This window comes from Biomphalaria glabrata, chromosome 3 (assembly GCF_947242115.1).
Source record: "Biomphalaria glabrata chromosome 3, xgBioGlab47.1, whole genome shotgun sequence".
Taxonomy (NCBI): domain Eukaryota; kingdom Metazoa; phylum Mollusca; class Gastropoda; family Planorbidae; genus Biomphalaria; species Biomphalaria glabrata.
Genome location: NC_074713.1, coordinates 5666490 through 5694060, shown reverse-complemented (window position 1 = coordinate 5694060; position 27571 = coordinate 5666490). Strand labels below are relative to the sequence as shown.

Genomic DNA, 27571 nt, shown 5'->3' with positions numbered 1-27571 from the left:
CAATCTCGGATGAAGTTGAAACTTTGCACAATTGTTCATTAGCTTAGGCAATGTATTAATCAATTGTAAATATTAACTAATTAGACATTTAATTACTGGTTATTTTGTTTCATACCAGCAAAGGAAATTAATCCTTAAGTTTATAGAGATATGGTTGAATATGTCGGGTTTTGTCCCCTTAAATAATTGTACACGTTATTTCTCCCACACCAAGTCTTGGATCAATTAGTTCCTCTTTCAGACCATGCGGTCTATAGGGCAGATAATGTAAAGGTTATCTGTTTCTGTGGCCCACGGTTAACGAGGGTGTTAAGTGGCCAGCACTACGACTAACCGCCCTCACATTTCCCCAATTATGGTACCCATTAGAGCTCGGTAGACTCAGAGGCGCCATAAAGATCCATAAATTATAAATCACAGTTTTCACCAGGATTTGAACCCGGGACTCCGGTTCGGAAGCCAAGTGCTTTACCACGCTGCCATCGTGCCTCCCGGATCAAGTTAACTTAAAATGTTCAAAAACAAAAAATTAAAATTAAGAATGGAAGTAGAAACAAGCAATTCCTATTTTGATATTTATCAAGTGAAGGTGTAGGGACTGAACTGTGAACTCTGAACTGTGAACTGTGCAGAGCAAGGCTTCCTAATCAACGATCAAATCCTAGTCTTGGTTTCTGAGTTTCGGGATTTTTTACAATGTCTCAGAGTTCTCCTTAACTGTGTTGGATACCTGACAATAGTTGGGAAAAATAAAAGCGGTTGGTCCTTGTGCTGGCCATATGACACCTTCGTTCCAAGGATGCCCTATACAAATGAGCTTTTAATAATCAGCCCCATAGATCGCAAGGTCTGAGAAGGGACATACGTATTGTGGTGACCTGGCCGACATCTTCAAGGCTTTGGAATACCTGTAAGATTCGTGTTGTCAGAGAGAACGGCACTGCTGAACACTGGTGAACACTGCTGAACACACAAAAACAGAAGATAAATTCCAAAGTGGATAATGCTAATGGAGGTACAGGTGCTGCGATATCACTTTATAAGGCGTCGGAATCTTAACATTGCAAGAGTAATGATTACAAGTTCATGGTTTCAATAATAGTATATTAACACTTTTTAAAAAATTCCCTCCTCTCCCCCCAAAAAAAAGTTCCATCTCCAAAACTTTCAAGCAAGCAACAAACTACTTATCACGCTACAAAGTAAACTGGAAATACCCTCGTTTTGAAGACGTTTTCAACATTCTCTGTAAATAAGTGATCCGTCGAATTTTTTCATATACCGTGCTTATGGTTTTCAAGTTTCAAGTTGACGAATTTAGTTTTCAACAAGGGAGTAAACTCAATAAATGTGTGTATTAACTTTTTAAAATTTTTTAAAATGTACTGTAAACCTTCGATTAACATGAAAAATTTTTTTAAATGTACTGTAAACCTTCGATTAACATGAAAAATTTTTTTAAATGTACTGTAAACCTTCGATTAACATGAAAAATTGAGTTAAATTTTATTCCCAAAACGAAATGACGCTAAATGGTAAATACAGTTATTAACTAAATATGTTAAAATAATAAATTTATTATTTTTTAAATGTTTTTAACCATCAATAAAATACAATCTTTTAGTATACATATACAAATAAAACTAAATGTCATTTTGATGCGCACACGAAAGCATTGTATATTTTAAATTTATGGACTCCATCTGTGATGGGTTTTAAAGAAGAAATGTCTTAATCCAGTGATGCCAAACCTAAATCAACCTTCGGACCATTGTAATTTGCAACACTCGTCTCGTGGGCCACATGACCGAAAAGTTCCAAAATTAAATGAAATTGTTCTGAAAACTATTTTAACAGAACCCCTTGGATGTAGTTCTACATTCATGTAATACGCCCCTATATGACGATTATATTTTTCAACGCGTCAGAAAATAGCTTCATTTCTCTACTTAAAATGTTGGCAACAGTGTAGGACTTAGGTGCTTTTAAAACATACTTATTTTCTTGTTTCTTTTTGGTGAATAATCCCATCGATCCTCCAAATCTCTGGTCGTAATTAATCAATCTTTTATTTGTGGCTCAAACCAATAATGCCCTATATTTATTTTATAATGCCGATATATATGTTCTTTTATTTAAACAGCTAAACTTTCTTTGTAAAACGAATTTGTTGGCTTATCATATTCCACATACAAAAAGAAAAGTAAAGATCTGCCCACTTTTCCAATGATTCTACATTCAGAGTCCCTGTTTATAAACGCACAAACGTTGAAGATCATGGTACTAATCCATCAGAAGGAAATATGAGTGCCCTAAAGTAGGTAAAGATACATTTTTCAGCCTTTATTTTTTGTTTTGGAGAGGGTATTTTCTCCAATTTGTGCCGACGTTTCGGCGGGCCGGATATAACCATGTCGCGGGCTGGATCTGGCCCGCGGGCCGTATTTTGGGCATCACTGACTTAAACGAACAAAGTAGATATGGGCCTTTAAGATAAATAAAAAGATCTGGAGGGCGATAATTTTACTTTTGATACGAAAAAATACAAAATTTTAGTAACTGATCAATTGATATCCAAATTAAACTGATGCCTTTTAAGGTTAATCAACGTAACTAATGATTCACAAATTATTTTTCATGAACAATCAACAAAATAGATAATAATATTTCTGCTAAACACGCTGGAGGTTGAGATTATTGCAGCCGCAAGGGGAGTAATAAGCTCGACTGTTGCGAATAATGTGCTCTTGAGCTCCTCGGTGCTTTCCCTTCATGTTTGCACAATTGTCGTATCCCTGTCAGTCCAAAGGTTGTGGGAAGCATCTAGTGTGGTAGCTTAACTTGTTGCCACCGCTGGCTAGCATCTTTGAAAGGGGAGCAATCTTGTAAGTCTCTCTTGCCAGTACATAGCCTCTCCACAGCTAGACATATGCAGTACCTCCTCGTGGTGGCAAATGGAAACTGAGGAAGTGAAGTCTCAGGCTAAACTGCAAGGGTCTCGGAGGAGGCTTGGCCCCAAGATGTGAGGCAGGCATGGCCCGTCGGCGTGCGGACACGCCTTGCTGCCCACAAACCAAACCCCTGGCTATAGGTCAATGGTCGCACTGCCTTGTGTGCTTCCCTGCAAGGTCTAAGGCTAAGGGAGTAGACCCGAACAGAAAATCCGGTCCTGGAGCCCCGTAGGCGGGGGGAAAGTAGTAAGACTACTGCACTCTGGCAAACTCCTGCAGCCACCTGACCCCAAACTGTGATGGCTTGCCATCCCTTTTAACCCGGTCAGTATAGAAGAGAGAAGTGTGCTGACGTGTGGGCAACCCAGCACTCGCAAATTTAACCGCCCAGGCCTTCCCCCAGCAATGGAGAGGTCACTCCATCTCGTATCCCTGGCCAAGACAATCAGCGATGTCCAGACGAAGGTTCTCCAGCACGGTGACTCTGACAAATCATTTCCTGTTGCGTCGTCATCATCTGATAAAGTGTTGTAACACGAAGCGTAGGACGTAATCATCATTTTTTTTTTTTGAAGTAACGTCTGTATTTTATAAGATAAGAAGATAAGATTAAAAAAAATGAAATAAGGAACTCAGCGATATTTCTTCATAATGATATAGTTTATCATAGAATACATTATATGATTTCAAAATCATTGTAACACAGTATCTATTGAACTAGTGATGAGCAAACTACGGCCCGCGGGAAAACTCTGGCCCTCGGAAATGTTTAGTCCGGCCCGTGACAATTTCAATGCAAATGGTTAAATATAAAATATTTAAAAATCCCTCATCATGTAAAAATTCAAGCTATTAATACGAGTTGAAACTTGTCCTAGCATACGGAACGAGGAATGTGCCTTTATCTTTGTGTTTTTCTGGGTATTTTATTTTATCTAGTGTATCTAATATTCAGCAGTCAGGAACCCTTTGCACTCATTAGGACTATCAGTTTTTTTAAATTTATTTTCTCGTTACACTATTTGAGAACACATACCATGGGCAGATTATGGTGCAAGGTGCCTGGATGGCAAAGCGCTTGGCTTCCAAACCGAGGCTCTCGGGTAGGAATATCGGTGACGACTGGGATTCTAAATTTCGGGATTTTTAGGACATCCCTGAGTCCGCCCGTGACCTCCGTGTCTATGTCGAAGGTGCCGGTCCACCCCACTTTAATGGGTACTTGAGATTAGTTGGGGGAAGCAATTGCAGCTGGTCACTTAACACCCTTTTTAACCGTCGGCCATAGAATCCGATGACCTTTTACATCGTCTGCCCAGTAAGTTGCAAGGCCTGACAGGGTGACTTTATTTTTATGTCAATTGTTACAAAATCATCAAATAGCAAGGGCGTAGCTAGAAATTTCCCATCATTTGGGGGCCCGGGGGATTTAACCTCTTTGGGGGCCCTTGCAATTTGAGTAATATTTAATGTAAAAAAAACCCCACTCATTTGGGGCCCCCCTGAAATGGGGTCCCTGGGGATTTTTAAATTCTCCCCCCTCCTCCCCCACCTTAGCTGCGAGACTGTTAAAAAGGGTAAAGAAATATAACAACAAACAAGCAATATAAAAAATACTTTAAAAAACAACGTATTTATTGAGTTATGGGAGACTGTTACATACTGCCTCTATATAAGGATAGTCTTGTCTGTATTACATACTGCCTCTATATAAGGATAGTCTTGTCTGTATTACATACTGCCTCTATATAAGGATAGTCGTCTGTATTACATACTGCCTCTATATAAGGATAGTCTTGTCTGTATTACATACTGCCTCTATATAAGGATAGTCTTGTCTGTATTACATACTGCCTCTATATAAGGATAGTCTTGTCTGTATTACATACTGCCTCTATATAAGGATAGTCTTGTCTGTATTACATACTGCCTCTATATAAGGATAGTCTTGTCTGTATTACATACTGCCTCTATATAAGGATAGTCTTGTCTGTATTACATACTGCCTCTATATAAGGATAGTCTTGTCTGTATTACATACTGCCTCTATATAAGGATAGTCTTGTCTGTATTACATACTGCCTCTATATAAGGATAGTCTTGTCTGTATTACATACTGCCTCTATATAAGGATAGTCTTGTCTGTATTACATACTGCCTCTATATAAGGATAGTCTTGTCTGTATTACATACTGCCTCTATATAAGGATAGTCTTGTCTGTATTACATACTGCCCCTATATAAGGATAGTCTTGTCTGTATTACATACTGCCTCTATATAAGGATAGTATTGTCTGTATTACATACTGCCTCTATATAAGGATATTCTTGTCTGTATTACATACTGCCTCTATGTAAGGATAGTCTTGTCTGTATTACATACTGCCTCTATGTAAGGATAGTTTTGTCTGTATTACATACTGCCTCTATATAAGGATAGTCTTGTCTGTATTACATACTGCCTCTATGTAAGGATAGTCTTGTCTGTATTACATACTGCCTCTATGTAAGGATAGTCTTGTCTGTATTACATACTGCCTCTATGTAAGGATAGTCTTGTCTGTATTACATACTGCCTCTATGTAAGGATAGTCTTGTCTGTATTACATACTGCCTCTATATAAGGATAGTCTTGTCTGTATTACATACTGCCTCTATATAAGGATAGTCTTGTCTGTATTACATACTGCCTCTATATAAGGATAGTCTTGTCTGTATTACATACTGCCTCTATATAAGGATAGTCTTGTCTGTATTACATACTGCCTCTATATAAGGATAGTCTTGTCTGTATTACATACTGCCTCTATATAAGGATAGTCTTGTCTGTATTACATACTGCCTCTATATAAGGATAGTCTTGTCTGTATTACATACTGCCTCTATATAAGGATAGTCTTGTCTGTATTACATACTGCCTCTATATAAGGATAGTCTTGTCTGTATTACATACTGCCTCTATATAAGGATAGTCTTGTCTGTATTACATACTGCCTCTATATAAGGATAGTCTTGTCTGTATTACATACTGCCTCTATATAAGGATAGTCTTGTCTGTATTACATACTGCCTCTATATAAGGATAGTCTTGTCTGTATTACATACTGCCTCTATATAAGGATAGTCTTGTCTGTATTACATACTGCCTGGTATGTCTGGTAGTTCAGATCGTTGTTAACTGTTCTTACCTCAATATCTAGCTTCTTCTGTCTCTCTCTCTCTCTCTCTCTTTCTCTCTCTCTCAACATCTCGCTTTGACCCACACACACACACACAGTTAGAAATACTTCCACACACTCTCTCTCGCAGTAAACTTGGGGGGGGGGGGAAGCTGTTACCCTTCCCTTGGTGCCGTGACATTCACCCAGATACCAATTGTCCAGGTTTTAAGTTACCAAACCAACGACCTAAATATTTGGTTACAGGTCCACACACCAGGGAGGGGACAGCACAAAGGCGTTACACACTACAGCGTCGATTATTAGACTCCAGAGTTTTCAAATAGATGAAATGGTGTGTGTGTGTGTGTGGGGGGGTGATGATGGAGATATGGTGAAACTTTTTGTGAGAGAGGACATTTGTTCATGTGTGGACATTCTTTTTTACTTTACAAAAAAAAAAAAAAAAGAGGCAGCAGTAAGCTGGTATTGAACCACTCTGGTTACGCCTCTGATTCCATACAGTCAAATCTTAGAGCAACGGTTCTCAAAACTGTAAATGCATACAGTTGTTAACGAGCATAAAATGCTAATCTATTGGCGCACTGAACACATCCTTTAGCGCACTTGGATACGATTTTTTGGCGCACTAAAAACAACAACAACAAACAAACAAACAAAAACCAAAAACAACAACACATGAGCTCAATAAAACTGATCTATCAGGCACTGTGATTGATCTGTAGTCGAATTAAAAGCTGATCTATTGGCGTACTATAAACAAATCTATTTGAACTTAATGCTTGTATAGCTATAACAAGTGAATTTGATTCTAGACTTTAGTGTGTTTGACCTTAGATTGATTTTAATGTGACTGACTATCTATCTTTCTATCTTTCTATCTATCTATCTATCTATCTATCTATCTATCTATCTATCTATCTATCTATCTATCTATCTATCTATATCTATCTAAATCTATCTATCTATCTATCTATCTATCTATCTATCTATCTATCTATCTATCTATCTATCTATCTATACATCTATCTATCTATCTATCTATCTATCTATCTTTATCTATCTATCTATCTATCTATCTATCTATCTATCTATCTATCTATCTATCTATCTATCTATCTATATCTATCTTTATCTATCTTTATCTATCTATCTATCTATCTATCTCTCTATCTATCTATCTATCTATCTATCTATCTATCTATCTATCTATCTATCTATCTATCTATCTATCTGTATCTATCTGTATCTATCTATCTATCTATCTATCTATCTATCTATCTATCTATATCTATCTAAATATATCTATCTATCTATCTATCTATCTATCTATCTATCTATCTATCTATCTATCTATCTATCTATCTATCTTTATCTATCTATCTATCTATCTATCTATCTATATCTATCTTTATCTATCTTTATCTATCTATCTATCTATCTATCTATCTGTATCTATCTATCTATCTATCTATCTATATCTATCTATATCTATCTATATCTATCTATCTATCTATCTATCTATCTATCTATCTATCTATCTATCTATATCTATATCTATATCTATATCTATATCTATATCTATCTATCTATCTATCTATCTATCTATCTATCTATCTATCTATCTATATCTATATCTATATCTATAAATATATTGAGGAATACTGTAAAGATAATTTTTTATTATTAAATGTAAAAAAAAACAAAGAAATGATAATCGATTTTCGCAGGGACAAGAAGGAAAATTATATTGTTTCTGTAGCTGGAGAGACTATTGAAATTGTGCAAACCTTTAAATACCTTGGTACTGTCCTAGACAATAAACTAAATTTTACTGCAAATACTGACTATATCAGCAAAAAAGGGCAGCAAAGATTACGACTACTAAGAAAACTGTCCTCGTTCAATGTTAGCGAAAAGGCCTTGGCTATGTTTTATCACGCTCACATCTGCAATATTTTAAGTTTCAATATCACTGCCTGGTATGGCAATCTGAGCATTAAAAATAGGAATAAACTTAATAGAATCCTCAATGCTGCTGGCAAAATCATTGGCAAAAGCAAACCCCATTTGGGCAGTTGTTTGAGACAAACATCTATAAAAAAGCTAACAAGATCCTCGAAATAAAGAATCACCCTTGGTGTCAGGATTTTGTGATTTTACCATCACAAAAGAGATACAAGACACCGATAGCAAAGACAAACAGACACAAACACTCTTTTGTTCCCCTGGCAATCAAATCATTAAATAAGAACAATCTGGTATAAACTTTGTCACATGTAAATTATGAGTGAGTCTGGTGTGAATGTACACTTTGGTTTCTTATAGTTATAATGTTTTTTGTTTAGTGTAATGCAGTGTAAGACAAATTTCCTTACGGATAATAAAGATTATTATTATTATTATTATTATTATTATTAGTATTATATATATATATATATATATATATATATATATATATATATATATATATATATATATATATATATATATATATATATACACTACTCTGTAGAAAACCACTAGCTACAGAAACACCAAACAGCAAATCAACAAAAGTCACGGACCTGGGAGAAGATGGACCTCCAGCTGGAAGGTTTATGACACACGTTGGGGAAAGCCAGAGTCATCTGGAAGCTGACAGGCCGAAGACCATCATCTCTACCAGGACCACCACCAACATCGGTACATGGAACGTCCGGACAATGTATGAGACTGGGAAGACAGCGCAAGTGGCAGCTGAGATTAAAAGGTACAACCTCACCAGCCTAGGAATCAGTGAGTCAAGATGGATTGGTTCCAGGCAGAAAAGACTTACTTCGGGTGAGCTACTTATATTCTCAGAAATATATGTATTAGGTGTAATGATTATATGTGGTCGATAATAGTACACTGTTTTTGTGAAATACGGTTCGAACGTTCGATACGTTGATATAAAATGGCGGGTAATCGAAGTATTCATACTCTCATAGTGGTCAAGAAGTTAATAATAACCGTTTATTCAAGGAAATATCACTGCATGGCAGTGCGAGACATGACTAATTCACTCTGTAAGCCTAGTTTCATAATATACATACATTCAACATGGGACAGAGTACGTAATAAAGAGTCTCTTATGGATCTTCTATAAATAGAGTTCCGCAAAAGATTCAAGAGCCAGTTCTTACATCTCTGTATCGTCTGCTCGGGTGAAGTGGCTGGGAAAGTGTTAGCCCAGGTCTTTAAAACAATGCCAGCTTTTATTCTTCCCTATCACCAAAATCTATGCGTCTATTTATAGCGGTGATGTCATTCACGGAAGCGTGATCTCTCACACAGCAACTTTTTAAAAACTTTGACATTTTTGTTTTGTTATTGTGTAATACATCTAGAGCAGTGTTGCCCAGCCTAATTCGAACAACGGGCCATTTAAATTTCCGGCATTCATGTCGCGGGCCCCATGACCGAAAAAGTACAAGAACGAAATGAGATGGACCTGAAACAATTTTATCAGAAACTTGTGGATCTTATCTTCTTATCTTATATAATACAGACGTTACTTCAAAAAAGAAGATGATTACGTCCTACGCGTCATGCATTTAGTCATGCATATTAACCAATGACTTAAATTCAGCCAAGTCACTGGTTTTCCTGGCTAGCTCAGGCAACCCATTCCATGCTCAAATAGCACTAGGGAAGGGAAGAAGAAGAGCATTTGTACAAATTTATCCTAGCATATGGGACGAGGAATGTGTCTTTATCTTTGTGTCTTTCAGAGTATTTTATTAAATTTTGTTCTTGTATTTGAAGATTATGGTTCTTACAATCGGATTTTGGTGGTTCTTCTTGTTTTTAAGAATCGGAAACTGGCTCCATTTCTCTTTTAAATTGTGAGCAACATTGTAGCTAGTTTTAACCAACGACTCATTTTCTTGTCTCTTTAATGGTAAATATCTATCCTCCAATCTCTAGGCGCAGTGTAACAATACTTATCATGTTCCACAAAAAAGTAAAGACCTGCCATCTCATAAACTTACACATTTTAAATGGCATGGTACCAATGAACCAGATAATCAGAGAAAAAATCAGGGCCCTAACGTAGGTAAAGATACGTTTTTCAACATTTTTTAGGGGCGGGGGGGGGGGGGGGAGGGGGATTTCTACACTTTGTTCCGATATTTCGGTGGGCCGGATAGAACACGTCGCGGGCCGAATATGGGTATCTAGAGCAATGAGGCTTAACTTCCTAAAGTCAGGGGTCAAATTTCACGCACCACGTTTTACGGGCCTATTCGATGTAGTTTCTTTTTAAAGGGGACAAATAGCATTAAGTCCCGCGGGTTGTATTTTGAGCATCACTGATACAGAGTTAAAGACAAAGGCATAGCCCTTCGACACTAAAATCTGACTGAGGCGCAAGGGCTGGCCTAAGATTACTGGAGATCCTAGGCGATGTGTAAAGGATGAACCCAAAGAAAATGCAAAAAAAAAATTTGACCGAAAAATACGCAATGAATTATAAGGCGCTCGGTATCTATATCGAAAGGAGCACATAAGTTAAATTCATATAGCGCCGATAGCACCGGAGTGATTTATGGACGATTCATGATCACGTGACTAGACATAACGATTCGACATTTCACCATAGGGAAGAAACAATGATCTTTTAGCATATGTAGTCTAACATGCATCTTTAGCATCTCAGAAGGATCCTAGGCATCACATTCAAAGACCGCATCACAAACCAAGAAATCAGAGACAGGGTTACTGTAGCGATCGGAGCCCATGACGACCTTCTAACTATTGTATAAAGACGAAAGCTTAAAACCTTTGGCCACATTACAAGATCTACGGGGCTCGCAAAGACCTTCCTTCAGGGAACAGTGCCAGGTCAAAGAAGAAGAGGCAGACAGAAAAAGCGATGGGAGGAAAACATTAAAGAATGGACGGGCCTGCCATTGAGAGAGGTTCTAAACAAGGCAAAAAAAAAAGGGAGGAATGGAGAAAGACGGTCGACAAATCTTGCCTGGTGCCCCAACGGTCCAACAGACTAAGGGATAGGTAAACGTAAAGGTAAGTCTAACATGTAGATCTAAACATTTATAAAGAAACCCTAAATCGTAGCAGATACTTAAAGCTACGCTAGCAGACATAGAGCCTGAGGGTTCTGCTAGGTTTGCAGACATAGAGCCTGAGGGTTCTGCTAGGTTTGCAGACATAGAGCCTGAGGGTTCTGCTAGGTTTGCAGACATAGAGCCTGAGGGTTCAGCTAGGTTTGCAGACATAGAGCCTGAGCGTTCTGCTAGGCTAGCAGACATAGAGCCTGAGGGTTCAGCTAGGTTTGCAGACATAGAGCCTGAGGGTTCAGCTAGGTTTGCAGACATAGAGCCTGAGGGTTCAGCTAGGTTTGCAGACATATAGAGCCTGAGGGTTTAGCTAGGTTTGCAGACATAGAGCCTGAGGGTTCTGCTAGGTTTGCAGACATAGAGCCTGAGGGTTCTGCTAGGTTTGAGATTTGATCCAAGTTTCGCTAATTTGTTCTCTAAAGAAATCATTTCTTTGAATTCTGTGAGTGTCCTATGCAGTTCCTAGTTTGTCTAAGCCTAAGACCGGCCATGGATGCGCTACTTGGTCATGGCCACACTCTTTACATGCTTGCGAATCTAGGACGCTGACTAGAGATGAGGATCTTACCAATAGAATTTATATGCTCTAGACCAGTGATTCCCAAAGTGGTCTATATAGACCCCCAGGGGTCTACGAAGACTTCCAAGGGGTCTACGAAAGTGAAAAAATAAATTTGGGGTCTATGAGATGTCCTCGGGGGTCTACGATAATAGATTTCATTTAAACAGGTCGTGGCTTAAAATAATTTTTACAACCCATTAATGTAATTCTTTCATACACTAATATATAATTTGTACCTTAATTAATCCTTTAAATGTTTATCCTGCTATTGAAACGAAAAATTGTTGTATTAAATCTCTTATTCGAATCCTAAAGAAAAAAAAAAACATTTCCGTAAATAATTTCTATAACTTTATATGTAACTTTAAAAAACCTTTTCACTCTTCAACTCACTACAGTTAGAAATTAGTTATTGAAAACATGTTGATGAATTTGCAATAATGTGAAAGTTAAGAAGGGGGTCTACCGAAAACCAGAAAACTTGGCAAGGGGTCTATGAGACAAAAAAGTTTGGGAACCACTGCTCTAGACTCTAGAAAGACCACATCACAAATGAAGAGATTAGAGACAAGGTTACTACAACAATTAGGGCCCACGCTGACCTGCTAATTACTGTTTAAAAAACGCAAACTAAAACTGTATGGCCATATCACATGGTCCTCAGGACTCGCATAGACCTTCCTTCAGGGGACAGTACCAGGAAAAAGAAGAAGAGGAAGACAGAGACAGCGATTGGATATACAATATTAAAAGAATGGACGGGCCAGTCATTTAAAGAGATTCTATCTAAATCTAAAGACAGGAATGGAGAAAGACGGTCGACAGATCATGTGTTGTGTCCCAACGGTTCATCAGACTAAGGTAAGGCCTACATGAAGGGGAAAGAATCAAGAACTCAGTGGGAATTCAAGCGAAGATGAACAAAGGTTTTTCGTCTCGAGGGGAAAAAAAGGGCGGGTGGGGGGTGAGGGGAGGAATCAGAGCTTAGGTTTTAGTCCTTGAGGATGTCATGTGGCCAATACAATATTCAATCACTATTACATTTCTTTCTTGTCAGGTACTAACCTATCGAGAAGAGGCTGAATAGGAGTCCAAATTGGCGTAGGCCATACACATAACCTGACCTACAAATTGCATGTTATCTGTTGGGCATCCGTTCAAACGTTTTCTCACTATTAATTTGGCTGTGACCCAACCTGCCCACATTGGGTGCCTGCCCACCGGGCCTTATTATTATCATTAGATTGACTAAGTCTTGATCCCTCGTACTTGCTTAGGTTGTTCAAAAGTTTGCATCTGTACAAAAGTGAAAGTACATACACTTTTACAAAGCTGATATCAACACACTCCTTCTGTCTGTCCGTCTGTCTGGTAAAAAATGTGTACAAGCTATTTCTCCCACTTCCCAATATCGGATCAAGCTGTCCCTAACAAAACATGAATCGACCCATTAATTAATTAAATAGAGGGAATTATTTTTAATAGAAAGGGAAATAAATAGTATAATACTGAGATATTTGGCTGTAAATGTACAGTACTACCCTTAAAAAAAGCTATGTTTATAAACAGTATCTAAAGTATTTTATTCCATTATTTCATTTATCTCTGCGGGTCATTCTCTCTCTGTGTGTCTGTATTGTACAGCTCATCACAGAATCTTTTAAAGTTTCCTAATAGCCATTGTGACATTTAAACACAATATCACTTCTTCATCGCAAGTTGTTTATTTTTTTTTCTTTTGGGGTCTATATATGCCAGATTTTTCTAGTGTGTGATTGTAAATGTTTTAAAATGAGAATCATTCCACCCTTGAGCTACAGAAATCGTGACGCCAGGCTGTGTAATGATCAAGCAACTCTACGACCCTGCGATTATTTCACGTGACCTCTTCATTCCCATGCGGCTGCAGGCGGCGAAACAAAAATAATAATAATTCCAAGGACGAGTTACATTCGCTAGAAAGGCGGGAATTTTATGAGATATCGTGTCACGATTTGGCGGGGCTTTGACGTCTGCGGTAGTTACCGTGTCTTCAACACTGCAACGCGGCCTTGTACATTTTGTTTGGTGTCTTCAGACGACAGTTGTACGCTCTTGCTTGTACTGCGTTCTGGGGGGTCAAGGTTACCGGTGTCTACACATTTAAGTTTTAAAGGCTTTAAAAAAAAACTATCGAAAAAAAATCGATATATCTAATGTAGGAACACACGTTATTAACTTATTATTTTTAAAAGAAAAAAACAAAAACAACAATGTTTAATTCTGTGAAGTGGATTATATATATTAGAGTCAACCTCTGCGGTGCCGAATAGGAGAAACCGCCAACGGTTGCCAGCAACATGTCACCATCAGCAAATCACACAAATATGCGGGGACTCTGCCACCCATTCTAATATACCCAACCAATGTCATATAGCCTGAACTACACCGTGATGCATAGCTACATGCGTCAATCCACAGGAGCTTTTATTACTTAATACTATTGAAGCCTCTCCTGCATCTATACCAATCACTACGAAAGGGCTTACTAACTCTCACGATGGTATTTTAGGATAGTGTTAACTCTTTCTCTCCGTTATTATTTGTCCACGTTTCGAAGGAATTCTTCATTTTGCTCATTACTTTTTCACTAGCCCTGTTATAATTAAGCTTCACTAGCTTTGTTGTTTGTTATCAGAAACTGTTTTATTTGGTCTAGAATTAAAGGAAAATGCGTTATCTTTTTATATCATACAAAGTCAAGTTTATAAAATTAAACATTAATTTAATCTAATGAGGTCAAATCAACGATGGTATCGTCGATTAGGAGAGAAAGGGTTAAGTTTAGGCCCAGGGCCTCGCGTTCTGTTGATGCCGCTTCTGCAGGCATGTTTTTAAACGACTTGTTTTAGCAGGGAAACTGTCATGTAAGTGGACATGCTCGTGCATGCTGGGGGAAAAAAACAAACTATAAAGAACACACTTTTTGGCGTATCCGGTGAACAAATAAAGGAAGTGCTGTTGAGCTAGGTGTTTTTTTTTAAAAGGTAGCACTGTCGAATAAAATTTTCTAAGCTCTCCATTAGTAGCACAAACTAACTTCAGTGTGGAGGAACTGTGGCCACACTATGACTTGGCACTTATTTCAAGACCACTGGTCATCTGGCTAGCAGTAATGAAGGGGATTTGATACAAGACTCAACTGCCAGGCATTGAAGTAGTGTCAAAATTAAATCTCAATTCTTTTTTTGTTGAGTTGGCAACAGTCCTGAGCGTCCTTGACATTGTAAAGTTTCTCGTGAAAATTTCAAGTCGTATGTTATAGATAGATGCGGAAAGATGTTTATTTCTGTTGCTGAGCCCCTTGACGAGGAATTTTAAGGAATTATAACAGAGAAGAAAAAGGAAGATACGTTTTACACAAGAGTTACGTCACGTTGTTTCTGGGGCGAATGAACAGCCCATACGTTTGAAATTATAAATAGAATAATTGTCGTGAAGACCTATGTGGAAGTTTTTGGGTGTGCGGAGTTGCAAGGTACACATAAAGAGAAACAATTCTTATTTTTCTTCTTCTAATTTTGGAACAGCTGACAACGGTATCACAAATATATCAGTGTCTTTGCACGGCGTTAAATGTACAGCAAGAAGAGAAGATCAGTTGGACATGAGCAGAAGTTACGAGATGAAATAAAACGAAATCCCATCTTTTTATTGTTTTTTTTTCCTAGAGCTTGAAGAAGAAAGCCATTGTAATGATTAAGATTAACTGTGTAATTGACTCGCTTTTTTTTTAATGGGTCGCGCTTCATATATCCCTGTTGGCGGGAGATGCTAATTCCCTAGACGTCTTGTCTTCAACCCCCGCCTCAATCAGGTTGCCTGCTTGTGTGGTTTGCGCTTTGGACTGTCCTGTCGATGATTCCAATTTCTCTCCCCCCCCCCCGGGCACCTCGACGTTTTGATGGAGGTTTGGGCCAGGATGTAATAATCTTCAAATCCGAAAAAAAAAACAACAACACATCAGAAACATGTAAAACCAACAAAAACAACCCGGTGTTGACACATTTGCCTTTTGCAAAGGTTTAGGCATTGCGTAAGTTGTTTCTGAGTAATAATATAACAAAATGACGTCATCCATTCATCAGCTGATGTCAGTCACGTGGTAGAATAATCTGAATCTCTCTTCATCACCCCCCCCCCTTCAAGCTTTTAGCATTTAGCTTTTTTTGCTAAGACTAATGCTTTATAATTTCTGATAACATTTGTTTAGGTTTTTGTATTGTGAATTCTCAGAATATTTGCCTGAACAACAACCAACCGCTTTACTTTCCCCAACTAAAGAGATTCGAACCCAGGACACCAGGTTCGGAAGCCAAGCGTTTAACCACTCAGACACCACTTTTCGATCCCTTTTTTTTGTCTGAGTAGACGCTCCTGCTTCTATCAAACTCACAATGCATCGATTGTGTGAAAAAAGAGATGCGTACTCAATGTTATGTATATCTCTTAGAGTCACGGAACATTAAAAACATTGAAGATGTAGATCTGAAACCAACGGATGAATGAAGCGAAACCAACACAACAATAACCACAACGTATTGGTCTAATTCAAAGTATATTCCGATTATAACAATTAGCTGCGTTTTAGCATTAATAACGTATTCACATTGCTGGCTGATCGAGTCAGTTAATAACATAAGGAGAACAGAGGCAGGCCAGCCTAAGGCGATTGTTTCAAATGTCAAGACTTCGGAAAACAGAAATGCGGAAGTCGCTTACAGTATAGCTTTCCAACAAAGAGCACAATAACTCGACATGTGTTTATAACAGAAACTTTAAAGAGACACAAGAAAAAACATTTCGAAAGTATATTTTAAAAAAACACACACACAAGACAATACCGTAAATGATGTTCAATGGTGTAATGTTGAAGAATGCGAATGTCGTGGAATGCTGGGTTCTTGCTTCCTGGAGTACTCTTACCACGTGACATTTATATACACTACAAACTGACTTAAGTCCGTTTCAGCAGACAAATATAAAGTTTATTTTACAACATAATAATAATACTGCACTCCTTGTTAGTGCTACGTGTCAAGAAATAACAAACAATCCTATCCGCATGACAGCGGTATCAAATATATATCCAATACGTTAAAGTCTCCAGATTACAAATCACGTCCGCATCTCAGCGGGTAACACTGTGCAGAAATATAGATTAACCAATATATGTCTCAAAAAGACCACTGGCAACAACTGCCCACAAGATACTTTGAGTTATTATCTAACTGAATGTACTACTCGACTTTTCTAAGTCGCTACTGTCCATCCTGGACCAAAATATACTAGACTGCCTCGTACAGAGAATAACACTTGACTTGACCACCCGGTCCAAAGTATCCCACTTGACTTAACTGACTTGGCTGAACTCAAAGTCAACTTTATTCATTCTACTTCCTGTTTTCTACATCAGGAATTCCACGTGTCTTTTAACCTCTTAACATGACGTGAACATTACATCATGCAATGTCAACTGGGACTGTGACAAATACATCCACCATTAGGCTTCAAATATAAGAAAAAAATAAAATGTTAAATTTTTTAGGAAAATCGTTAGAGCCGTTTTTAAGATCAGTTTCCCGCCTACCCACCCATCCACCAGATTTCTCCAGGAATGAGTGACATGAGTAGAAGTATTGTAAAAAAAAATTTGTTATTGGATTGATAAAGTAAAGCAATAGTTTCCCTTTCAGACTCTGCGATCTATTGGTTCAGATGATGTAAGGCTTACCTGTTTCTATTGCCGACGGTTTACGGGGTGTCATGTGGCCAGCACAACGACCAACCAGTTTTACTTATGCCAGGTACCCATTAGAGTTGGTTGAACTCAGGGGTGTCTTCAAAATCCCGAAGACGGAAATCTCAGTTTTCACCGGGATTCGAACTGAAGACCCTGCAGGCTCGGAAGTCAAGTGCTCTACCACTCAGCCACCACGCCCCTCAACTTCTTTGACCTCTTTGAAAGGTCAAAGGTCAGCTCTCTAACTAGACTATTACAGTACGATACTAACTACCAGGAAGCTAATGCTAACAGTATCAATACTAAACGACGCTGCATACAAGAAGGCATCAAACGTCATTGGCATACACAGTCATGCGCAGTCAGCAATATCCTTGGGTACGTACTTCAATTGATTGCATAATGAAACAAAAGAAAAAAAAGTACGAAACCACTCCGCCATAACATTCCCTGAGGCAACATGCGGTTGGGGGTGAGCAATTATCATGCCGCACAATAATGTAGGCCTAGATGATATGACATTATATTAATCGCAGTTAGAAACATTCCAGTGAACACAAAAAAAAAAAAGGGTTATTAAAACTGACACACATATAAGGCAACATCATAGGGACACGGCTGTCAGCAGCTGTTACAAATTACTTACTACTTAACTTCAATGACTCGCCGGTTAGAGCATGTACGTGATAGCGTCCTTGGCTGTAATGTTGGGTCAATAGGGTAGACATTTTGAAATTGGACCTATGTAATCCATTTTGGACTAAAGAATGACATCAGAGTTTATCATGACCTTAAACTAAACCTCTTTAATATCTATATATAAAACTAATTACTATAGCCCTGTTTCAAACCTAACCCTTAAAGACTGAATAAACAAAAGAAATTACAAAGGGAGTTTGTGTTAAACACAAACTCGTAGGCAGCGCTAATGCGCCAAATTTACTATTACATTAAATTATATGCTGATATCGTCCCATACGCTTTTAAAAATCTCTCCCTCTCCACACACACCATTACAACACAGGTCTATGTCCCTGCCTCAGTAGTGTTTCTCACTCCCAAGTTGAAGGTCGTACCCTGATTTGAGCTTGTCTCCAGTGTACACATATCTCTTAATCCCATTTATTGTGTTCACGTTCTAGTCTCGTCATTTTTGATCGATGTAGGTCACTTAAGAGCACTTCCTTACTCTGTAATCTACAGCAGTGTGTTTCTAGCTTATTAAGTACAAATTAATCGAATGACTAACCAGACAGTTGATCTGATTACAGCATAATTAACATACTTTTTTTTAAAGGTACATTTCGAAACTTTTTTTTTTTTTAGCTTGCTAACTGTTAATTTAACCGGGGATTCTCAGTCCTTTTTGCATTGGGGATCTTCTTATAAATTACACATGTGACTTCTTAACAGATGATGCTAACGTCTTACGTGTATACATGAGTCAATGTAGTCGTGCATATCAATTAGAGACTGGTTCAGGCAACTTACCTACACATAAATAAATAAGGAGGAATTTGACAATTCGAATTGTATTAAGATTAGAATTAACCAGAGGCATAGCTTGTTTGGGGGGAGGGAGATTTTGAGACCCCCCGGGCCCCCAAATGAGTGTTCGAAATTGTTTTTTACATTAAATATTAAATATTACGCAAAATGATGGGGCCCCTCAAAGAGGTCAAGCCCCCACCTCCCGGCTCTCAAATGATGGCAAATTTCTAGCTACGCCATTGTAATTAACTCTAGGACTGATGAGTCTTTAAAATTTCTCTGAATGCGCTTAAGGAATAAATAGAATACATTTTTAGAATCTCTGGTCACTCGAGTAAATGTTTCAAACTTGATGTCTGCATCAAGGAGACCCTAATGTAGGGAGAAACTCAATCGTGACCTTGTTGGTCAATACATTCACATGGAGCTCATATTTCAACTGAACTCATCGAGTCTAGTCAGTGCAAATTGTTTAAAAGAGTCCAATTATGAGTTGGGCTCTACGTAAGTATTTTGGTAAGGATTTTTAAAAATATTTTTCTACTAACTGAAGTGGGTATTTTAGAAGACATGGATGTAGCGTGGAGATAAAATCTGTAGTGGCTACTGATGCTGAATAGATGTTACGGTTAGTGTTAGGGTTAGTGTTAGGGTTAGTGTTTGGGTTAGTACATGTACATGTTGTAGTTGATGCAGAAGCTGACCTCACTAACTTAACTTTATTTTTTTAAAATCGCTTTATTTGCCAGACAGTCAACAGAGATAGAACATGGTTGTCATGGTTCTCGTGGTTGTTGTGGTTGATCTACTCGTTATGGTTGGTTATAATGGATGAGGTGATTGTTATGAAAGTAGTGATCGCTTCGTGCTCGCTAGGGTTGAGATTGTTCCTACGAATGACACGGATGACATGGATGACACGGATGACATGGATGACACGGATGACATGGATGACACGGATGACATGGATGACATGGATGATACGGATGACACGGATGACATGGATGACATGGATGACACGGATGACATGGATGACACGGATGAAATGGATGACACGGATGACACGAATGACACGGATGACATAAATGACACGGGTGACATGGATGACATGGATGACACGGATGACATGGATGACACGGATGACATGGATGACACGGATGACACGGATGACATGGATGACACGGATGACATGGATGATACGGATGACATGGATGTTATTATTGAATGGCATGGTGTTTTAGGTTTTAGCGCGGGTCTATTTTTTTTTTCTTGATATTTTAAAATTGAATATATATATATATTTATTGCGGGAAAAAATAATATTTCAGATTCTTAAGCGTATTTATTATTGTTCTAAACATTCAAGTTGTATCTACTGATTACATTATCTCAAGTCTGCACCGTAGCATCAGGTCAAACATAACACTGCAGATACTCCAAGTCCGTGTCTGATCGGTGCAACTTCAGCCTGATCAAGGAGCTCTATATAAAACAATTTAAGTTCCCCTTTCAGACTTTGTGATCCGTGGAGCAGATGAGTTAAAGGTCATCGGTTTCTGTGGCCTACTGTTAACAAAGGTGTCATGTGACCAACACAACGACCAATCGCCTTTACTTTTACCCAACTAATGTCAGGTATCCTTTAGAGCTGGGTGGACTCAGAAACACCCAAAGATACCGAAATTAAAAATCCCAGTCTTCACGTGGATTCGAACCAGGGACCAGCGTTTTACCGCTCAGCCAGAGCGCCCAAAGAGCTCTATGTACTGTATTTATTATTAAAAAAAAAAAAATCCAAGACATTAAACACTGGTAAGTCCAATCATTACTGGACATTAGTCGCTGGACGATGTCCCTCCTTTCCACACTCTATTCACCCTCCCACTCCAATTTTAATTGTGTGTGTGTGTGTGTGAAACTCTTAGATGCGTTATGGTGTTGGTGTTTTTCTTTTGACTGATGCAATATGACTAAGATGCTTTTTTTAGAAATGTGGCTTGCATATTCTTTGTATTGAAGAGGGGAGGAGACGACTAATGAAACAGCAGACATGTTGAAATACCGAATGACAATTAGCGAGTAGATTTGTAGAAGATTAAGAGATAATTGACCATCCTTGAACCACTTAGAATCTGATTTGTGTTTAGCACCTTCGCTTCATTGAGATGAATACAAAATTTGAGATTCGTTTTATCAATCCAAGAACAGTTGAAGCTTTCATTCAAATTGTGCGTTCAGTTAATGCATGCAAAAGTAAAGCAGAGGTCCCCTTTCAGACCTTGCGATCTGCAGGGCAGATGAGGTTATGGTCATTTGCTTCTTTGGCCAAGGCTCAGGGTGTCATGTGTCCAGCACAACGACCATCCACCTTAACTTTCACCAACTACAGGCATGTACCCATTAGAGTTGGGTGAACTCATGGGCGCCCTTAAATACCGAAATTCAAAATCCCAGTCTTCACCGAGATTCGAACCCAGGAGCCCAGGCCAGGAAGCCAACGCTTAGTCACTCAGCCGAGTTATGCATGAAACAAGATTTGGTTGGATTGAACTCTCAACAAAACACTCTGATGGTATAATTTGAGAACCACTTTTCTCGATTAAAAAACAACACTTTCTACCTCTTCTATTGTGCGTATAAATATTTGAGCAAAGTCCATTAGGACTAATGGAAGATATTGTCCTAACCCAGTTTTCATTTGTATCGCTACTCCACTTTGTGATTTAATTGGTACGCTTGAGTAGTCGTGTTGAATACGGGCACTTGGGTTGGACCGAGACTAAGGACGCCATCCAACAGACCTGGCGGTATCAGTTATTGGTGACATGAGGGTATCTACCTCATCGTCTGACGTACAGTGTGGGCGCTCATCCGAAACAGGGGAGTCCAATGTTCGAGAGACTCAAGAAACCCAAACTAAGATTGTGTGTATGTGTGTGTGTTTACGTTGGTTCTGTGTAAATATGTTTATATATTGAATATTGTGTGTGTAGATGTTTGTGTAAGTGTTGTACAAAAGGACACGACAGCCACCGTTAGTCATATTCAAGTAGTTCCAACCCACTAATTTACCATTGATATTTCTAAGAAATAGCATAATTTATATTTTGAAACCTCCTCATACATTTTACAGCTCACTCTGTCTGTTTGTCTTTATGTCTGGTACACATTTTTGTACACGTTATTTTTCCCAATTCCCATTCTTTGAAAAATTATCATTGTTCGTAACAAAACTTGAATCAATAAAAAAAAAATTAAACAATGAATTTATTAATCAGTGGTTATTATTTAATTTTGTTTGATATGGAAAATGGGAAATACATATTACAGTATTGAGATACATAGGTGTAAATGTGCAGTTCTTTCCCTTATATAAGCTTTGTTTAAAACTATTTTTTTTCTTTTCTACATTTTGCTTTCTTTTTAAGTTTTATTTCCCCACCATTAGCGTTACGTTTGTTTTCATCAGCATAAGTCTCTGGACTCTTGTTTGGGGAAAAAAAAGACATCAATAGACGTAATATACAACTTAAAAGTATAAAAACGAAATCTTAATTGCAATTACGTTTTTAGTGTATGCCGTATAAGAGGCATATCGTCTTTAACAGGCCCCCTAATGGGGGGGGGAGGGTGTCTTAATTTCACCAGAGGTCTTGCGGTCTGTTAACTCTTTCCTCCAGCGTATACCAAAAGAAAACGTTCTCACGATATATATACATATGTTAGTCTCTATGTCCAGTAGCCAATGGGTTAAAGTAAATAGTCACATGCTGGAGGTGTAGAGCGTATGGAAATCGCTGCTTCGTCCTTCTCTGTCACGTGATGACGTCATGTCAGGGCACTTCCTGCCCAAGGCCTACATTATGGTTTCTACAGCGCTTAATAAATGAACAGTGTCCACATTGTTTGGCCGATTTATGAACTAGCGAGGACTGAGCATTTGAAGTTTTTTGTTAAGGCAGCATCCCCGTGTGACGACCTGAAAAATATTAGTTAAAAAAAAATAATTAAGAAAAGGTCATAGTGTAAGAATTGTCTGGTGAGATAGAGCTTTTTCTTTAGATTTATATTAGAACCTTTGCGTCTCGTGCGTTGGTTGATATTTTTTTTTAAAGTCCACACTAATATCTGGACGTCATAGGAGGATGCCCCTTTAGTAACTTCATTAACTTTGTACATCCTGATGGCTATTAAGTGCAACAAGGCGTCTTGACTACTTCAAAAAATTTTGACTTTGTTTTAAAGTTTAGAGGCGTGGAGAAAGCGAGGTCAGTCATCGTTAACATCAAAATCCATTTGAGTGAGGGCTTGAGAGGTTCAAATCCTCTCTTGTAAAAGCCCTGGACAGAAATCCTGCTGTTTTCCGTAGTGCATACATGTCACCATACAGGTCGAGAATTTGTGGCTAGCAGAGTTGTAATAGTTTAATTTAGCTTAATTGCGAATTCTCTTGTTGAAATATAAAATAACAAAATAGTACTTTGTAAAAACAAAGCGTGTATTAGGGAACTAGCCTCACAACTACTACAATATTTCTTAATACTGCAAGATGTATATCCTTTATATATATATAAATAAATACATATATATATATATATATATATATATATATATATATATATATATATATAAACTTTTTAATTAATACCACTTATTAATCAATTAATTGATTAATTTTTCGACCGATTCATGGGTTGTCATCGACAGTGAATAACTGTTCGGAGTTTCAACATTATCCGAAAAATGAGAAGTGTGAGAAATTACGTGTACAAGATTAGAACCAGACAGACAGACAGATTGAGTTGATTTAAGCTTAGTAATAATTTTTAAAAAAAGTTCACCTCTGGATAGAATAGAGACATGAGTTTAGCAAAGATCAATTGTTGAAATATTATTCTTCTGCCTTTACTCTCTCTCTCTTTCTCTCTCTCTCTCTTTTTCTTTCTCTCTTTCTCTTTCCCTCCTCCCCTTCTCTCTTTCTCTTTCTCTTTCCTCTTTCTCATTCTCTTGTTATAGTCTCCAATCAAACACAACTATGACAGTAAATTCACACGGACTAGACTGTAGACAATTTTGTGAACATATTTTTCTTTAAATTTAACAAAACGTTTCTAAGGGGAAGAGGTATGTATTTATAGCCACTTTTATCATTACTGTAGGATTATTTTCCTTAATTAATATCGAACAAAATTAATTAATTAACACAAATTGATTGATTAATTGGTCAATTTTTTTCATTGATTCATACATAGTCAGGAACAATAAATAATTGTTCAAAGTTTCAACTTGATCCGAGAATGGGAAGTGGGAGAAATAACGTGTACAAAATTTGTACCAGAAAAAAAAAACAGTGAGTGGATATTAGATTTGTACAACCATGGCCAAGACATAGATGTTTCAATGACTATCTCAAGAGACATGACCCGCAGTTTGTATGTCAGCACTTTCTGAACGCTTTCTGTGTCTTTCATTTTCCCGCCTTCGGAAAACAGAAACATGAAGAGGTGATGACCCCCCCCCCCTCCCCCTCGGATGCAATGTCGTATAGCCACTGAGGCGAAACTTTTCACGCTCCAGTGAGACAGCGATCATATTGAAATAGATTAATTGTTCCTTTCTAACGTACCATTTCTTAAGTTTCTTGAACAACAAAATATGCAAATCAAGCCTACCAGAAAAAATACTCTTTTTATGACTGTAAAATAGAGCTAGTGGCCACCATGCAAGTGGTACTATACCCTTCAATTAACAAATGTGCTAGCGTCATATTTTTGATGTTTCGCTTATTCCAGCAGTTGCCTGGCAGAGGAAATAATCCCACGACTTCCTTTATTTAAATAGACAAAATATCATTTGGTTATTTCTATTTTATACCTTTGTATATAGATAGAGGGCAGCATTGCAAACATATACGTTTTTGAAACGATTTCCTGCAGTGCGGGCTGACCGGATCACCACATCTCAAGCCGATTATGGCTCACGGGTCGTAGGCTGGACATCACTTATTGATGAGCAAGTTAAAAAAAAAAAAGGACCTAACTGTTTTTGTTTTATAAGCTTAGAACGTTGTATAAGAAATAAAGAGGCTCGGTGGCTGATTGGTAAAGTGCTTTGCTTCCGAACCGAAGTCCCTGGTTCGAATCATGGGGAAGACCTGGATTTCTAATTTCGGGATCCTTGGGTGCCGCTGAGTCCACCCAACCCTAATGAGTACCTGACATTAGTCGGGGAAACGTAAAGGCGGTTGGTCGTTATGCTGGCCACATGACTCCCTCGTTAACCTTGGGCCACAGAAACAGATGATAGAAAGAGGAACTTACTTACTTCAGAAATGAAGAATATAACGTCATAGACCTTCTCCAAACATCATGAAGGACGCCAGGGCTTAAACAAACCCCCACAACCAGTGAGCCATCTGGATATGGAATTGTTCACTCTGTATGAAGTATCATTAGTTGAAAGACCAATAATAGGGCATGTCTGTGAGTCTAAAGGTTAATGGGGAGTATGGTATTTCACGTGATAGGGACACCAGGAAATACATAAATAATAAGTTTTACTTCTCGGTCATTACAGAACATAAACTTAGCATGGTCTAGATATCACACTTTTATTTCTCAGTAGAGTTGCAGATCTATGTAAACAGACTAGCCATTGAGAAGAAACAGTAGCACTAACACAGAAATCTCTACGGAATACTACTGGAGCGAAATCCCAGCAAAGCTTCATTCTTCCAAACAATAAAAATTAAAGTGTCGGACGAAATCAAGTGGAAGTGGGCCAAGGTCACATTTTTTCTTGTTATTGATTAGTTTGGCCTTGATCAGAGCTGGCACACAGAGCAATTCACCAGGGGGCAGTCGTCCAGCGGCGGGTAGAGAGTAGTGTAAACAATGACACAGGAAGTAGAAATTAGTGTACGCTGTAAACCCGCAGTGGAAAACGAGTCTATCATCAAGAGTCTTCCACAAGTAGATTCTATGAGTTTGTAGCGGCGATTTTTCGGTTCAGTTGATGACTGTTGAAGAAAGCTGATAAGGATTCTTCTAGGCGTCATGACCAATAGGTTGAACGCTATATTACCGATAGGATCTTGGTAAAGAGGAGTCAAAAGATGTTTTGTTTTTGCTTACGGCCTAACAGTACTAACATTCATCTATTGACCAAAGGCCGACTTCAATAAGGTCACGACTGACCAGATGATGACCTGTTCCAGGTTTCTTTAGTAGAACTAGTTTTTTCAGAAATAAAGATTATTACGTCATAGTCCAACGCTCCAGCGGTGGGTGGAAGCGGCCAGGGTTCGTACTCGGGTCCATCATCACGACAGTTCTGTATGCATACCGAAAAACCAAGCGGCCATTGTCTGTTCAAATGTCTGTATTTCAACTAAATGAGGAGACATTGACTTGTCAACTAATTAACTTCTTACTCATTTAAAAAGGAAAATGTCGAGTTATCGGTCGGTAATGTTATTTATAGAAATAAGCACCGTTAAACAAATCTGATAAAACTTGGCATGAATATTCATTAGGCGTTAAGATAAGCGAGATCTCCGCCACCATCACTCAGGTTGGGGAACATCAAAAAAAAAAAAAAAAAAAAAAGCAGTTCAATTTTACTGGCTAAATTTTTTAATAAAAATAAATAAACCCGTGTAACTCCGGGCATTTCTGCTAGTATATATATATTTTTTTCTTTCATTAAGATGAATTCATTAAAAGGTCAGAACTCTAGAACAGCCAAAAATAAATATATACAGCAACATGGGAATTCACAGAAAGAATGAATTTCTTTGTTTAAATATATTGTATGTGTGTGTGTGTGTTTACACGTGATAGCGTGTGTTTACATTAGAATGGGAGAGAAATCTTTTTTTTTTTTTTGTCCATCAAAGGGAAATGAGACAGAAATATCGCACCGGAAGTGGAGCCTCCTGGGCTGGTTGAAAATACGTTAATTTTCGTGACACAGGCAGACGCGGGTAATTAAGTTGGAGAAGAGATTAAGTCATGCTCGGCCTGCAGACGATATCTCAAAACGAGGCGCTTCCAGAGATTTCCACAAGGAGGGAAGAGAAACAAATCTCCGAGTATGACGCACGGCTATTGTCCGCGGCCATTGTTCCGTCTTCGCTGACCAAGTCCGCATAATGGCCCCGGCACAGATCAAACACTTCTGCGACGTCAGGGGCGGAGACAAAAGAGTTTTCACCTTTAGGCGGCGCTCACGTTTGCCTCGTGCGTCAATGGGAGAGTTGAGTGTGGAGGGGAAGAGGGGGGAGGGAGAGAAGAGCAACAAGAGCCCGTCACGTGACTAGGTTCACTGCGCACGTCAACGAACCTCTCTCCCGGTTCCTCATTCTCCTCATTTGTTTCCTTTCTTTACAAATCTTCCGAGCGCGCCCGCGGGACAAGCAGACGACAAAACAGTTGCTATTACAAAGCATCCGAAGAAAACAAAAAAAAAAGTTTTTTTCCCAATAAGACTCGCTAATGAAA

At 38.3% G+C, this 27571-nt stretch overlaps 1 protein-coding gene and 1 long non-coding RNA gene across 2 annotated transcripts in view; one reads left to right on the top strand and one right to left on the bottom strand.

Moving 5' to 3' along the window:
* The window catches only part of LOC129925233 (uncharacterized), a 70669-nt gene extending 53361 nt beyond the window's left edge, over positions 1–17308 (bottom strand). Inside the window, exon 1 of the long non-coding RNA XR_008777041.1 lies at positions 16681–17308. This is a non-coding gene — a long non-coding RNA (uncharacterized LOC129925233). The remainder of the gene's footprint in view (positions 1–16680) is intronic.
* A 2672-nt stretch (positions 17309–19980) lies between these two features.
* Positions 19981–27571, top strand: part of LOC129924995 (coiled-coil domain-containing protein 1-like) — a 59050-nt gene continuing 51459 nt past the window's right edge. The window contains exon 1 of the mRNA XM_056022795.1: positions 19981–20311. Within this exon, the coding sequence (XP_055878770.1) occupies positions 19981–20311 (331 nt within the window). The remainder of the gene's footprint in view (positions 20312–27571) is intronic.